General features: G+C 37.1%; 1 protein-coding gene and 1 long non-coding RNA gene across 2 annotated transcripts; both read left to right on the forward strand.

Moving 5' to 3' along the window:
- The first annotated feature begins 6,057 nt into the window (after positions 1-6,057).
- LOC307171437 lies at positions 6,058-7,044 on the forward strand. The gene is made up of 3 exons (XR_013823552.1): positions 6,058-6,116; positions 6,224-6,352; positions 6,623-7,044. It is a non-coding gene; the product is annotated as an uncharacterized lncRNA (long non-coding RNA).
- A 4,472-nt stretch (positions 7,045-11,516) lies between these two features.
- Positions 11,517-14,155, forward strand: drd1a (dopamine receptor D1a). Its single transcript, XM_079893227.1, has 2 exons — positions 11,517-11,973; positions 12,075-14,155. The coding sequence occupies exon 2, from the start codon at positions 12,477-12,479 to the stop codon at positions 13,578-13,580; it is 1,104 nt and encodes a 367-aa protein (XP_079749353.1). The 5' UTR covers positions 11,517-11,973; positions 12,075-12,476; the 3' UTR covers positions 13,581-14,155.
- Positions 14,156-15,943: the final 1,788 nt, after the last annotated feature.

A 15,943-nucleotide genomic window follows, 5' to 3' on the forward strand; every position in this document is an offset into this window, starting at 1 on the left:
CTGATATTGTCTGATATTAAACCGGTCCGTGGCGCAAAAAAAGGTTGGGGACCGCTACAAGTGATATACATGTAGATTTTTTTCCTTTTTTGGAGCGAGCGGGGGTTGATTTGAGTGGAGCGCGAAGCAAACTGCGTTGAGCGCTGAGCGAAAATGAGCGGAGCGGCCTGATGTAGCTTTGAGCGGGGGAGCGGAGGGGTGAACAGTTCAGTGAGCGATGAGCGGAGATTCTCACCGCTCCACTCCGCTCATATGCTCTGCGCAGCACGTTTGAGCTTCCTCAAGAACCAATTAGTATAATTCTGGTGTTACGCAGCACGTTTGAGCTTCAGCAAGAACCAATGAAGTTCATTCTCGTATTACTCAGCACCTTTGGAGCTTTAGCAAGAACCTATGAGGTTCATTCTCATGTTACGCAGCACGTTTGAGCTTCAGCAAGAACCAATGAGGTTCATACCCATGTTATGCAGCAGGTTTGAGCTTCCTCAAGAACCAATTAGTATAATTCTGGTGTTACGCAGCGCGTTTGAGCTTACGCAAGAACCAATGAGGTTCATTCTCGTGTTACGCAGCACGTTTGAGCTTCAGCAAGAACCAATGAGGTTCATTCTCGTGTTACGCAGCACGTTTGAGCTTCAGCAAGAATCAATGAGGTTCATTCTCGTGTTACGCAGCATGTTTGAGCTTCAGCAAGAACCAATGAGGTTCATTCTCGTGTTCAGAGGTGTCAAAAGTATTCACATTCATTACTCAGGTAGAAGTATAGATACTAGGTTTTGAAAAGACTTCTGTAGAAGTTGAAGTATCAACTCAAGCTTTTTACTCAAGTAAAAGTGTAAAAGTACTTGTTTCAAAACTACTTAAAGTATAAATGTAAAAATAATGTAAGGAAAAAAATGCCATTGAGGACAAAAGCTTAGGCCGCGCTACAGGGGCCTATAGTGCACTACCCCACCTCCTCAAAAAAACATTTTTCTAAAGGCCATAATGACTATAATGTTATATTAAAATGTTAATGTTGAAAAATTTGGGATGCACTAGGCTACCTGTTTCAGCCGCATATATGCCCATTGAAAATGAACGCATATTGCAAATACATTAAAGAACCATATATGTGTACTACTGAGCATTAACGTGTTTCATGGAGCGGAAGATATGATGACTAGTTTCCTATAAGTATTGTAATGGTGCACAGTGTTGCCAGATTGGGACAGTGATTTCCAGCCCAAAAGCTCACCAGAACCTGCCCACTCCAAGAAAAAAACGCCCAAAATTGTACTGCCAAAATAATGTGATATAATTTTATTCATTCAAGGTTGATAAGCACAATTTTTTATCTCCTTTAAACGAAATAACGATGATAAAATAAAATAAAAAATAAATACATTTTCCAGGAAAACGGATCCAATCAGGGCAATAATTAAGGAGAAATAGCAAATATGTGACCCTGGATCACAAAACCAGTCTTATGTTGCATGGGTATATTTGTGGCCAACAAAACATTGCTTGGGTCAAAATTATAGATTTTTCTTTCATGCCAAAAATCATTAGGATATTAAGTAAAGATTATGTTCCATGAAGATATTTTGTAAATTTCCCACCTTAAATATATAAAACATTTATTTTTGTGAATGGATGCAGCACTATCGCCAATAGAAATTGACAACTTTAAAGGCAATTTTCTCAATATTTCGATTTTTCTGTACCCTCAGATTCCAGATTTTCAAATAGTTGTATCTCGGCATACCTGTCAAGTTTTGGATTTGAAAATAAGGGAAATTTTCCGGCGCCCACCGTGAGCAGTAACCCCCCCCCCCCCCCCCCCATGCTGTGAACATTCATTATAGCCTAAATGAAAACACAAAAGGGTGTATATGAAGAGCATTTATTTAAAGGCTTATTTGCATATTTTCTGTTCATTTATCATTGCTTGTCTTTACATTTACATTTTATTTTCATTCCACATATTCTTTTCATTTCATATTGCTTTTCTTTTACAGTTTTTCTTTTCATTTCACATAACTTTTCTTTACTCTTTTAGTGAGTTATTGTATAAATTTGTTGCAGACTTTGCATTCGCGGTATTTACATGAGGGTTTTGTTTTTTTGGCAGGAGTGCCTTACGTTTTTTTTTTTTTTTTTTTTTTAACGAACTTTATTATGAACAATGCACAGGACAATAGGTACAGAGAACACTACAAATACTGTGCGTGCCTTCCGTCTCTGTAGTAGCGTCCATCATTCGTCTCTGTTTTTTCTTTCTTTCTGTTTTTTCCCGCGTTGTCACCATAGGGTTGTCACTCATCATCTGACCTCACACACTGACCTCGCGACAACTGCCACCTACAGTACCTGTAGTAGACTACTGCAGGTGGCAGTTATCGCGAGGCTACTGACAGACTCAGATTAGGAATGTTTTTTTTGTTTTTTTTTTACTCCGCCCGGGCCCGGGGTAGCCTATTATTATTTTTTAATAACGCAGGTTAAAAACCGGGAGATTTACGGGAAAATACTAATACGGGAGGACGGCGGGAAAGAAGGGTAAAATACGGGACTTTCCCGGCCAAAACGGGATACTTGACAGGTATGTATCTCGGCCAAATATTGTCCTATCCTAACAAACCATATATCAATGGAAAGATTATGTATAAATCTCAATTAAAAAAAAAATTACCCATAAGCCTGGTTTTGTGGTCCAGGGTCACATATGACTAAATGTCATGCGCAGCGCAAAAACACTACGAGGCCCAGAGAGAAGGAAATGAATAGTGGAATAAAGTCGTTATTTTTGTTTGTTTTTGCACACAAAAAGTATTCTCGTCACTTGATATACTTAAGATTGAACCACTGGAGTCACTTGGACTATATTAACGATCTCTTTAATAACTTTTCTGGGCCAGCAAGTTTGGGCCACCTAGCAGCCTATGGAGGAGTGATCAGCTCTCAGATTTCATCAAAACTATCTTAATTTGTGTTCCGAAGATGAACGAAGGTCTTACGCGGTTGGAACAACATGAGGGTGAGTAATTACTGACAGAATTTTCATTTTTGGGTGAACTAACCCTTTAAATACTGTATAGACTATTTGTAGGCCTGTTTTAACCTTTTCTCTTTAAATACTTCAGTCAGCTCAAGAGTAATTTATGCAGTTTTATATTTATTTGACAGAATTAAAATAGCTGTTTCATGTCTATCCTTGTATTGTTCAACTAATTAGTGATGTAATAGTTGAAGATGCAGCTAGTAATTAAAGTAAGGGTAGGCAATTTTGGAGATGCTAGCAATTGCAAGTTAGCTTTGAAAGCATAAGATCCCACCCTCCCTTCAGAGCGTCTCCAAAGCCACGCCTCCTTCAAAACACATGAACGCGTACAGCGTCACGAGATGGCGTTAAATTACTTCATGTCTCAAAGCACATAACATTACAATAATAATGAACGTAAACAACCTACAGAGCTCTTGTACCACCTGACTGCTGCAGGTTAATTTCGGCGTTGATGGTGTTGACATAGAAACGTACAACTTTGAGGATGTGAACAACGTCACAGTTTGCCTTGTAATTACGATTACGACATGGCATGAACGCGGCATAAGCTCGTTGTGTTGGTGCAGGAGGAACTGCAAAAGGCTGCGGTTTGCGGATCACGGTGACTGCCTGTCTACAACTACTACAGCCTCATGAAACACGCTGTTGACGTGTGATGTATGGAAATACATATGTTGACCATTTACTTATATTATTGATTTCTATCAGGATGTAAAGAGAGTTTCAACTAGTATAACAAAACAATCAAAATAAAGTCAAACAACAATTATTTATGAAAGAAATGCCGACCCTACCTACAATTACTTTTTTTAGAGTAACTTTCCTAACAGTGTCTATGACTGTTTCATGAGTGTTCAAAAAAAAAATCATTTAGTCATCATTGTGAGTCATTCATTTGAATTTCTAAATTTTCACTGTAATTTTCATTGTAAGTTGCTAATGACACCTTGTGAAGGCCTATTTTAATTATCATTGCATCATCAATGGACTTTTATCAGCAAGGCTACAGATGTTATTAATACACAAGCCCGCCTCTTCCTGCTTTGAAATGCAGTGTGAAAACACTCAGTCTTGATACTTCCTCAGACCTCTAATGTATAAATATATATACTATGACCTTTTTCATACTAATGTAAACAGTGTCAATAAGCCAGTGTCAAACAGTTTAGAGAAACCACCGACAGCCACAACAATTGTCTGTTTAATGAGATAAAACTCCACAAGTCAAGAGACATATACACATCCAAAACTAACTCACACATAAGCTGTCATTTACTCGCACTCAACTTGTTCTAAACACATTTGGAAATTTTCTATGTACTTACATTGAAATTAATCATTTGATACAATGGAGTTTTTGAGTACATAAATGTTTATACATTGAACTTTTATTTTTAAAATACCTGCATTTAAAGGTGCTCTAAGCGATTTTTTAGGCCAAACATTTTTTGTCACATACAGCAAACATCTCCTCACTATCCGCTAGCTGCCTGTCCCCTGAACACACTGTAAAAAAACGCGGTCTCTGTAGAGAGCCCAGGCTCCACAAACGGCAGAAAAAAAAAAAAAAAAAACTGGGCTAACCCGCACCACGAAACATAACAAACTCTTCCAGCCAATAACCGACAAGAAGGATTTGGTGTGTGGTTTGGGGGGTTAGTGCGCGGATGAGGAGGAGAGAGGGTCTAGCTAGCCTCCGTTTTGTTTGACAATACTTTGAATGTCAACAAGAAGTGACGTCACCCAACATCACTTAGAGCACCTTTAATTACAGATGTAACTACACGGTTGACCCTTCCCTTACACCTTAACCCACCCTTAAACCTAACCAGACCACCAAACCTGTCCCTAACCTTACCCGTATCCCACCTCAATAGCAGCACAAGTGTTTTACAATACAACGTGAACACATTAAGTACATTGTACTTATTTTTCAATGAAAGTACATAGTACTTAAAGCCACTTAATATAAATTGGGACCTTTAATGTTTGATGAAACTCTTATGGTTTGATGAAACTCAGAAGTTTTTCTGGGATTTACAAACTGAATATTCTGGCCACTTTTTATCAATGTAATACCGTTAACCTAAATCTGCTGTTTTAATGTATTTTTTGATGAAACTCTCATGATGCTTTATTTCAAAAGTAGACCGTTGAAATTAAGCTGATTAACTATAATGTCCTCTTCCTTTTCCAAGAGAGTCTAACACAGTCCAGTCTGTTCCTTGTATCCGTCAGACGGGATAATGACTGCTGGAGCTTTGTTTGGAGACCATGTTGCATGCATTATATTAATTAAAGTTTTTTTTTTTATATATATATATATATATAATTTCTATTTGCAATAGTATTAATATAAAAAAACAACAAACATGATGAAATTAACATGTAACGTGTGCCTTTTCACAGACAATATTGTATATTCCCACCCAGTTTGGCCTGTTTTTTCCTCTGTGGGCCGTATAACGTTCTTAATGAAACCCCAGTATTTTCCCCTTTAACCAATTTAGAAACTTGACATACATCATGGTTTTAACTTAGGTGTGAGCGTAATGTGGCATTAGTTTCCTGTTTTACCACGTATTTAAGGGTTAGAGTGCAGAATGAGATCATTATCTCTGACAGCATCCTTGTGAACAAGAACATGAAACTGCTAATTCTTCTCGTCACACTGCTTGTTCTACTAGCTAACCCTAGTTTGAGCAAGCCTACCCCAAATAATTTGATCTTGATCTTCAAAGAAATTAAGAACAACCTTCAGGAAATGCCAAACGGAGGACTTAAGCAGCAAGTAAGTAAATATTTTTTGCATTATGGCAAGGGAGAGAGACGTCATGTGATTTTGCCATATTTGTCATACTTGCTTTAGTTAAGTTAAAATAGTCAAACACCAAGCGTGAAGAGAGAAGTATTTGTCTTTATAGCTTATAGATATGTTCTGTATGAGCAGATATGTATAGTAACATCATATGTATATCGCAGACATTCTCTGATATCAACTGACTTTGTCAATTTCCAGGCATTAATTCACACAGTAAAATTCCAAACACCTCGAGATGTAAAGAATGCAGTAAGTATTTTATCATTCCCTCTGTCTTGCAGAACATTGAAACAAATGCTTTAAATAATAATTTGCATAAATTAGTTACTATGGGGATTTTTTTTTTCCACCCACAGTGTGAGTGCGAGGCACCATTTGTTCAACACCTGAACGATGCTCTAATGTTAGTTATAGAAGTATTACCCCTGGAGGAAATTGCCAACATTTTGGACAGCCTAAGGAATCTTCATCTGCTTAAGGTCAAGGTGAGACTTCTGCCTTAAATCACCAGCATCATCCATTGGGTTATTAATATTTAACCCTGCACAATACATGAAAGATGAAGAGTGTAGGTCATTTAAAAGGCCTGAAGACACTTCTCTTATTAAACATTCTCATTTCATTTTAACACCTCTGTTAAAGTAAAGAAATCATTCAGGGTCTCAAAGACAATGCAGTTACGCAGCACGGAAAGAGCCGCTTTATCATTTAAAATAACACAATGCATGAATATTTTTTTTCTTTTGATTTTCCAGAAGCCAAGTGACAACTGTCACTTCCGAACACATAAGTTGAGTGATGCATCTCTCAAAAATAACTTGATTAAGGATAACATTGATTTCATCGAAAACTGGAATGCAAACTGCAAGCCGAGTCACTAAAGAAACTAAACGGACGTCCTGATGTGGGAACGTGAATCACATGTATTTGTGTATTTATTTATTTATTTATTTAATGGGCTATTTATTTTATTTATTTTGATCAGTGCGTGGTGGTTGTTCTCTGTCCTCGCACTTAATTACAAAATGTTGCTACAAAATTCATGGGATGAAAATATACTTTACTTTATTCTTTAAAGTTTTGACTTGTATTGTAACAATACTAACTTCATGTTACTTAATGGTCCAAAGTTTTTTATGCTCAATGTAATAAAAAATAAAAAGAATTATTTTAAGATCAACTATTTCTGTTGTTTCATTCATGTTTTGTCTTGATTCTTATGCCGTAATGTGCAGTAAAATTGGCGTATCTGATAAATGTCATACCTTTCAGTGCATTTATATGCTAGACTGATACAAAACTTCATGCACATTAAGTTGCATATAGCATAATATTTATAGGCCACTCAACAAATCTGTATTGCTGCAGTAAAAACTTCACTCACTTTTAACTGACCCAGCTGTGCATTGTTTATCTTCTCTTGATGGGATGTGGTGAGTCTTGAAGGAGGCTGTATACAATATTAAGTCTGATGGATGGAAACAGACAGTCCCGCAGCTGCTGGCGGTGTCCTGACGAAAGGGAACATCCTTAACAACACAACGATGGAATGTTCAGGAGACCGGTGACTAAGAAAATCCAGCTTCCAGAGTGTGTTTCGAAACCATTGTGTCAAGAGATTTAGCTTCCTCAGTCTTATCAGGACTTTAGGATCAATCAATTCATGGCGCTTCCCACCATACACTTCTGTGTCCCATTAGTTTTTTTTTTGGTATCACATTATGAGGTCATTTGATAACATTAGTTAACTACGTTAAGCATTTATTAACCTTAGTTAATATACAGCTGCAGTATCTGTTAATATTATGTAGCGGACCTGATCTAACATGAACTACCAACACACACACACAAATAAAATAAAATAAAGCCTTTTTTTTTTTTTTTAGATTTACAAATTTTAATTGTAAGCTACTGTAAAAATCCATCAAATTGAATTGAATAATCCTTTCATATTATGAATTAAGAATTTTAAAAAAGCTCTATAGCTTAATAAACGTTTTATACAAATCTTAATGGAACAAGGGAACGGACCATTTAATTTTATCTGATTCGCATGTTTAAATTTGTTAATAAGAATCACATAAACTAAATGATCCATTCCCTTAATGTTTTATTAAGCTATAGCTTTTTTTTAAACTCATTTAAAATTCTTGATTTCATAAAAGGAATAATATGCATTCAATTTGATGGAATTTAACTGTAAAATAAAAGTGTAAATCTTAAAAAAGGTTTAATTTCTTAAATACAACATGTATTTTGCACTGACCCTCAAAAAGGGACAATTTTAACACGCTGTAAAGAATTATCTGTGCAGTATTTTGAGCTAAAACTTCATATACACACTCTGGGGACAACAGAGACTTCTTTTTCGTATTGTAAAAAGGGGCATTATACCAGCCCTTTTATATTTATTTCTCCAATACACAACTAATGAAACAAATGAAACCTTATTGTAAAGTGTTACTACTTTACTTTTTTCTATGCATTTTATGTAGATACCTTGACCTTCTGTGGTTGACGATTAACATTTTCTGAAGGCTTTGCACCTCCTTACATAGATTTTCTTCATATTTGCTTAAAAATGTTGTATTTTAAGAGTTTTGTACCCTATCTGTGGAAAGTCTTTGCTGATTCATCAAACATTATGTAGACTTCAACATACTGTACATGCACCTTATCTGGACCCTGTCCACAACCACAAAGGGAGTCATCAGCTGCACTGCAATTACTTTATTTATAAACTCCATCTGGTTAGAACTGGACTAGACATGAACATGGACATGGACAAGACAATATGCACTTACACAATACACTACACACGCTCGTATTTTGTGGGTGTTATTGCAACACTGAGAAGCATTCTATAAAAACCAGTCACGGTTGAAATGTAAGGTCTATCATGCATAGAAACAAGTTGGTACAGTCAAAAACATTGATATCTAAGTACTAAAACATTGCTATCTTGAGAGTCATTGCGAGGATGAGTGTGGGGAAAAGAGTTCTTGTAAACGCTTTACTTTGTTCTCTATGAATAGAATAATTAATTCATGGTTATTTCTTATTGGTTGGTTGTTTGTTGTTTTTTGTTAGGCTGATAGTTTGGCATGAAGGAAGGGGGTGAGGAGGGGCAAGTCCAACTTTATGTCGACCTTATTGCATTGGCTTATTTATTGAAGGTCCTCATTTGCTTTACCAAATAAATTCCTAAGGCAAGAAATCATCAATCTTTCACTTGATGGTAATTATGAGTGATTGCAAATGAGTCATGAAGGAGACTCTGTGGCTAAATATAACTATACTTAGATTTGTTGTCAGTCTAACTGCCAGACAATGACGACTGAAAGAATCCACACCAGTGAGTCAATGATTTTGAAAGAAACTGCAAGAGCAGCTGGAGGTTGTGTAAACCATCAACTGAGGCTTCGGTGACTCCAGACAGATCGCCTCTTTTGAAGCTGTGATTTATGGGCTGCTGGTGGCCAAATCTAAGCTCAGATCACTGTGTCTTTGATGATTTTTCAAGTGTCCACATTCATCACTCCAACCTGAGAAACCAGTAGCCATGTCTGAATTGATCTAGATCTGATCTTGAAGCAGGCTGACCTTAATCAGGAAAGAGTCACAGAAGGAAATGATCAGAAAAAAGGTAGGCACACCTACCTTATATGGTCAGCAAACTCCTTTAGATGGTGTGCCATTTATACAAGAGGCTTTACCAATCACATTGTTTAACAGTTTACATATTACTAATACATATTACTAAAATATATTGGGGGTTTTTCCGAATAAAGTCTAATAATCAGTATTCAGCAAGCAGAAACTTTACAAACAAAGTCAATTTAAGGCTTTGGTTCTTAGGAAATGGATCCTTTTGGTTTCAGTGATTGACTTGATTATATAAGAAATATAACAATTAAAATTTAAGCATTCAACACATCATGAGTCTACCAGTTAATTTGATAAGGATCAACAACTATACTTGTGCATTATCCTTATAAAAATTGCAAAAGCTTTTAAAATTGATTGACTTGTTATATCACTGTGAGAATGTAGCATCAAACATTGTCACAATAAAAGGAAAAAAAAAAGTAACTTCTAAGAAAAAGGATATTTGTTGGTAGAGAGAATGTATGATTTTTTTCAAGGAATTGCTGCAGGCATAATATGCTCGTTTCGAGTCTTTCAAAGCACTGCAAGATCCGCCAAGTTGTTGCATAGAAAACACACTGAGGAAAGAGCCCACTTTATAGTCCATAATGCATGTCTTTTCTGTTCACAGTTATGTTGCTTTAAAGCAGCACACTTAAGTTGTACAGTTAATCATCTGTCACACGCTGTGGATGATGATGAAAGTTGATGACAGCGAGGAATGTCAGTCTAATATCTACTCATGAGTGTCATCATCATCATCATCATCACAAAAGTTTCTCTCACACAATTCCACTGAACTATGAGCAAATTTCAAGAGCAGACCTACATATATAGTGGAAATAATAATACATTTTATTTGGTGGGCGCCTTTCAAGACACCCAAGGACACCTTCCAGAACAAAAATAAACGACATACAAGCCCAACAATAATATCAATAGTAAAATCAAAATAATAAGTACAATCTTGATGCTAAAAGTCCAGGAAATGAAATTGGAATGATGAAATTTATGTAGGATAAGCTAATCTAAACAGATGTATTTTAAGTTGTGATTTGAATTGATGGAGAGAGTCCAAGTTGGCGAATGTGAAGTGGGAGAGAATTCCAAAGAAATGATAGAGACAGAAGATCAAAAAACTATATTATTAAAGTATTAATAACTGTATTATTAAAAAAGATGTGTATTTTTTCATACTTTTATTTGTGTGGAAATTTGATGTCCAGTAGACAGGACATTTGAGCAGTATTTCAAACTACCGTGCCGACACTGCATTGCATATTTAAAATAATACAGTGCAATAATAAATACAATAGGACTAACAATAACAAGCTGCTCTAGGAAATAATCCATATTAAATACATGCTGACTATGAATATGATGGCACTTTACTGTAACACATGACTAATTAGGGAATTAAACATGCAGTATTAATCATCATATTAATATTTTATTTGATAAACCCATTAGTTCAACATTTTACATGCAGTAGACAAGAAATGTGCTGTGCTATCTTTAATCTTGAAAAAAAAAAAAAAACCTGGCAAAACATCTGCATTTTGTAATTTAATTATGAAGCATTGTTTGTTTAAAGGACTGAGGATAACAAACAAGTAACACCACTGGATGTCATAGAAATGTAAATGCATGTAAGAAAGAAACACATTTGCTTAGTATAAGACTCCCCATTAGGTGGCCTCATAGACTTGATTTAGGTTATAGCATCTGGCAAACCAAATATGCGAGTTTTGCAACATTTTCTTTAATTCAGGTATAGGCTATCTCCTTAATTTCGGTTAAGTGAAGATTAGCGAAAATCTGCAGCACTCAGGTAAATAAAGGAATTAGCCATTCATTCATACAGAAGCCTACTTTAGTGGAAAGCGATAACAACAATAAAGAAACTTAGTCATGTAATTAATAGCCTGACCATAAAGTAAAGATTTAATTAAGATGAACGGATCAAGAATCGTTCAAGCTCGTAATAGGATCGTAATGTTAGGAGCGCATCGCTCACGTGCACTTCACTGTGACCCCTGTGTTTTTCTTTCTTTCAGCATTGACTCTAGAAACTGGATGACCTACTGTTAGAGTAATTTGTCGAAACCCTCGGGCATCGGACACGACACATCTCGGTGTTAAATGTATTTGTCTTGTCACTCGGCGACGTGGGTCTCACCAATCTCGCCACGCTCGCGCAGCAAGAACACGACGCGCATTCGTCGCGTGGAGCTCATGCTGCTCGGGCATCCTGATGAAATAACACCTGATCTTCGACAGGATGAAGGTGCGTTACAGTCGTTCATCGAGGAGGACGTACACCAAACAAGTTTTCTTTCTAGTTTGTTTAAGTGAATCGTTCTTTACGGACACGATGTTTCAAAGAGCAAATTGTGCAACATTTTTTGGATAAATGCAGCTTTAAGCACAAAAGAAGCTCTTCGGTATTATCTAACAGGTGAGGATAAGGTGTTTTTCTTAATTATCATAGAGAATATAATAGCTGTTTTGTGTATTTACTCTTGTAATATGAGTTTTGTCCCTTTGTTTGACTAACAGAACTGCAGGAACCGGTTATTGCTCACTGGAATCTAAAACGTCCTCTTATGACATAAGGACTCATACATGATCACACTCAAATATATAAGGGAACGCTAAAAAACAATGTGCAGAGTGATTAGATGAACTTATCTGAACAGTTTTGATGGAATCACTGATATTATGATATCAACCGGCATGACAGTAATCCTGAACTGAATGACTTTTTTGGCACTTTGCAAACTGGAATGCAGGACAAATCTTTTGTGTAATGGAGCATGAACTGGAAATGTTAACTTTGGTATGAAAATGTCTTAATTAGAACACACGGTCAACATTACCTGAAGTGTGACAGGTCTTACGGACTCTAAGATGAAGTGTTCGAACAGTTCACGTCTAGTTCTCGTGATGCAGTGATCTTTAATGCACATCATTATGGCAGTGATGGATTTGAACTTGACAACTGTAATTGACAGCGGTTTCATGGAAAGTGACCAGTCCAGGCGGGTTCTGACTGGTTGCTTTCTTTCCATTCTAATCCTCTCCACCCTACTCGGGAACACACTGGTTTGTGCAGCTGTCACAAAATTCCGCCACCTGCGCTCTAAAGTCACAAACTTTTTTGTCATCTCACTGGCGGTGTCAGACCTGCTGGTGGCCATCCTGGTCATGCCCTGGAAGGCTGTGACAGAGGTAGCCGGCTTCTGGCCCTTTGGTGCTTTCTGTGACATTTGGATCGCTTTCGATATCATGTGCTCCACAGCTTCCATCCTGAACCTCTGCGTTATCAGCGTGGACCGATACTGGGCCATTTCCAGCCCGTTCCGCTACGAGAGGAAGATGACTCCCAGGGTGGCCTTTGTGATGATCAGCATTACTTGGACCCTGTCTGTGCTCATCTCCTTCATCCCAGTGCAGCTCAAATGGCACAATGCTCAGCCAGTGAGCTTCCCAGAGGTCAACGCTTCTCACAGGGCTCTGCTGACGGAGAACTGTGACTCCAGCCTCAACCGAACATATGCCATTTCCTCCTCGCTCATCAGCTTCTACATTCCAGTCGCCATCATGATTGTAACGTACACTCAGATTTACAGAATCGCCCAGAAGCAGATCCGACGGATCTCCGCTTTGGAAAGAGCTGCTGAGAACGCCAAGATCCGCCATGACAGCATGGGCGGCAGCTCCAACGTGGAGTCCGAAAGCTCCTTCAAACTGTCCTTCAAAAGGGAGACGAAAGTCTTAAAAACCTTGTCCGTTATAATGGGGGTTTTTGTGTGCTGCTGGTTGCCGTTCTTCATCCTGAACTGCATCGTGCCATTTTGTAAGAGCACTTCGACTGGTCTCCCCTGTATCAGTCCAACAACATTTGATGTTTTTGTCTGGTTCGGATGGGCCAATTCTTCTCTCAACCCCATTATATACGCCTTCAATGCCGACTTTCGCCGAGCTTTTGCCATCCTTTTGGGGTGCCAGAGACTCTGTCCAGGAACCACTAGCATGGAGACACCGAGCCTGAACAAGAACTGAAAAGCAACGCTCAATGTGTGAGCCCATGTCACATCAATGCTTTGCCAAGGAAGGCAAAAAAAGAGGGGGGGAAATGGATTTGGGATTAAGACTCTGGGAAGAGAGCCCTCCTGCTGTGCTGGAGAGCAGAGAAAGCAGTCGCCACGTCCCTTAAGCAAGGCTAATCTCTATAAAAAGCTATTCTTCACCAAAGAATGACGCAAGGGTGGTCTGTGTGTTCCCGGTGTCTATTTTAGACAGTATACTCAACAGATTATTGAATCCACAAGTGACTTGCAGAAATTAGAGAAGCAATGTTCTATCAAAAGAAATATAGCTGTTTCTTTGAATGTTTCTTTTCATTTGAAAGAAACTGTACAGTAATAATATTTGTGAAGCTATACAGTGCTGGGCAAAACTGCAATTCACCGGAACAAATGTTGTGTATTTACTGCAAATGAGTGGAGAATATGGTCTCAATGTATCATTCCATTAATATCTGAAGTATCACTGAATAAATGACCATTTCAGGCATTTGCAATAAAATTCAGTGTAATCTGAATCTAATACATCACTGCTTGATAAATATCTATCTCATCCTCTCCACTCTCATTACATTTCCTTTACATCTGCCTTATTCATGAGACTTTTTTTTCCAAAACAAGAGGGCAGATGGTCAATCATGAGATGGCCATCCCATTATTGCCATAATGAACATGTATATTGTTCTGTGGTACTTGTTTTCTGATTCATTATTAAACTGTGAAAGCTAAACACTACGACTAGCAGAACAGATGGCCATAAAATAAAAATGCAGATGTGGCAGTGTGCTCAGTTACGGTCATCCAGTAATAGATACGTTATTGTTGAGATTGTAATTATTTTCTGAAAGCGTTTGGGGCCTTCAGGCCCAGTACAAAATAACACTGGATTGTTACTATGTCTGTGGATGTGATGCAATGTGCCATGTGATAATGTAGAAAATGAAACGTCGAGAATCTCAGAACGTCTGTGGCAAACTGAATGTAATTAATTGTGATGAGTCCAACTATGTGGTCAATTTTATGGTATTTTTGTGGCAGAGATATTTTCATGCTTTCACAACACATACTTTGGTATTTCACAGTACTACATTTGTTGTTGTGGTGTTCAGAGAAAGACACTGATTCAGTCCTTTAGCATTACAATGTTGAAGTAGAATAAAATTATAGGGTAACTTGAACACGTCATTAATAAATAACTACACAGGAACAAATGAGTAACGCACTATTGACATTCTAGTAAATACTAACTGACAAAAAACTCTGATTAACAAATTAGTAAGTAATAGTGGTACTTCACTATTAGTTAAATTAATAACTACTATTTTTTTCATACCTCCCTGAGGACTAAGAACTACAGGTTCATAATTGGCATGAATACTGCATAATGTATTATTAATTCTAAAGTGAAAGTCATGTAGTAATGACTCAAATGTTACATTCTTCAAATCGAAATGACTAATTACTAATAATTTGAGCATGATAACTCTAGAAATGACTGAAATCATTGTAAGCTTTTGATGTTTTTGTAAAGTATTGTATAGTAATGACTCAAGTGTTTCTACATCCTTCTGAAGGAATTAATTATTTGGATCAGTGTTGATAACTCCCTAATGACCGAAGTCATAACACTTGAGTCATTACTGGTGGGTTACCATGACCTTCATTTTAGAATGAATTATACATTATGCATTATTTACATTTATTATGAACCTGTATAACAGTTCTTAGTAGTCCTCTGGGAGGTATGAAAAAAAGTAGCTATTAATTAACTAATGAGCTACCACTAATAGTGAGTGCTATTAATTAATCAGAGATTCTTGTTAGTTAACACTAGTGTTAATAGTGCGTTACTCATTTGTTCCTGTGTAATTATTCATTAATGATGGAACAGTATTCTAAAGTGTTACCAATTATGGTATTGACTGATGAGAAAGTACATATGTAAAGCAACCATTAGGACTCATGGTGTTAAAGTTCATTTCATTGGCTTTTGGTAAATTAAAGTGTTCATTCTTTCTTTGCGAGCGTTGTGTTTGTTAACCTCTTCAAAACATGATCGACTTTACGTCTAGAAAATTCTTGAAATTACATCTCTGGATTCACAATTCCTCAGCACTCGCACTCTTATTTTTCACTTGATGAAACTTGAATTGGAAGCAATAACAGACGGCAGGAACCGTAGCTCTCAACCTCTTAAACTTTCATTGGTTACCGTCATGTGCTTTTTGACACTGTGCAAAGCTGGCATAAATAGAGATAATAAGCTCAGCCTTGGCCCAGAGGAACTGGGGAGTCAAATTGTTTTTGTTTGCCAGCCTCCGTGAATGTGTAAGAGTCAAG

This window comes from Squalius cephalus (genome assembly GCF_949319135.1).
Source record: "Squalius cephalus genome assembly, chromosome: 14".
Classification (NCBI taxonomy): domain Eukaryota; kingdom Metazoa; phylum Chordata; class Actinopteri; order Cypriniformes; family Leuciscidae; genus Squalius; species Squalius cephalus.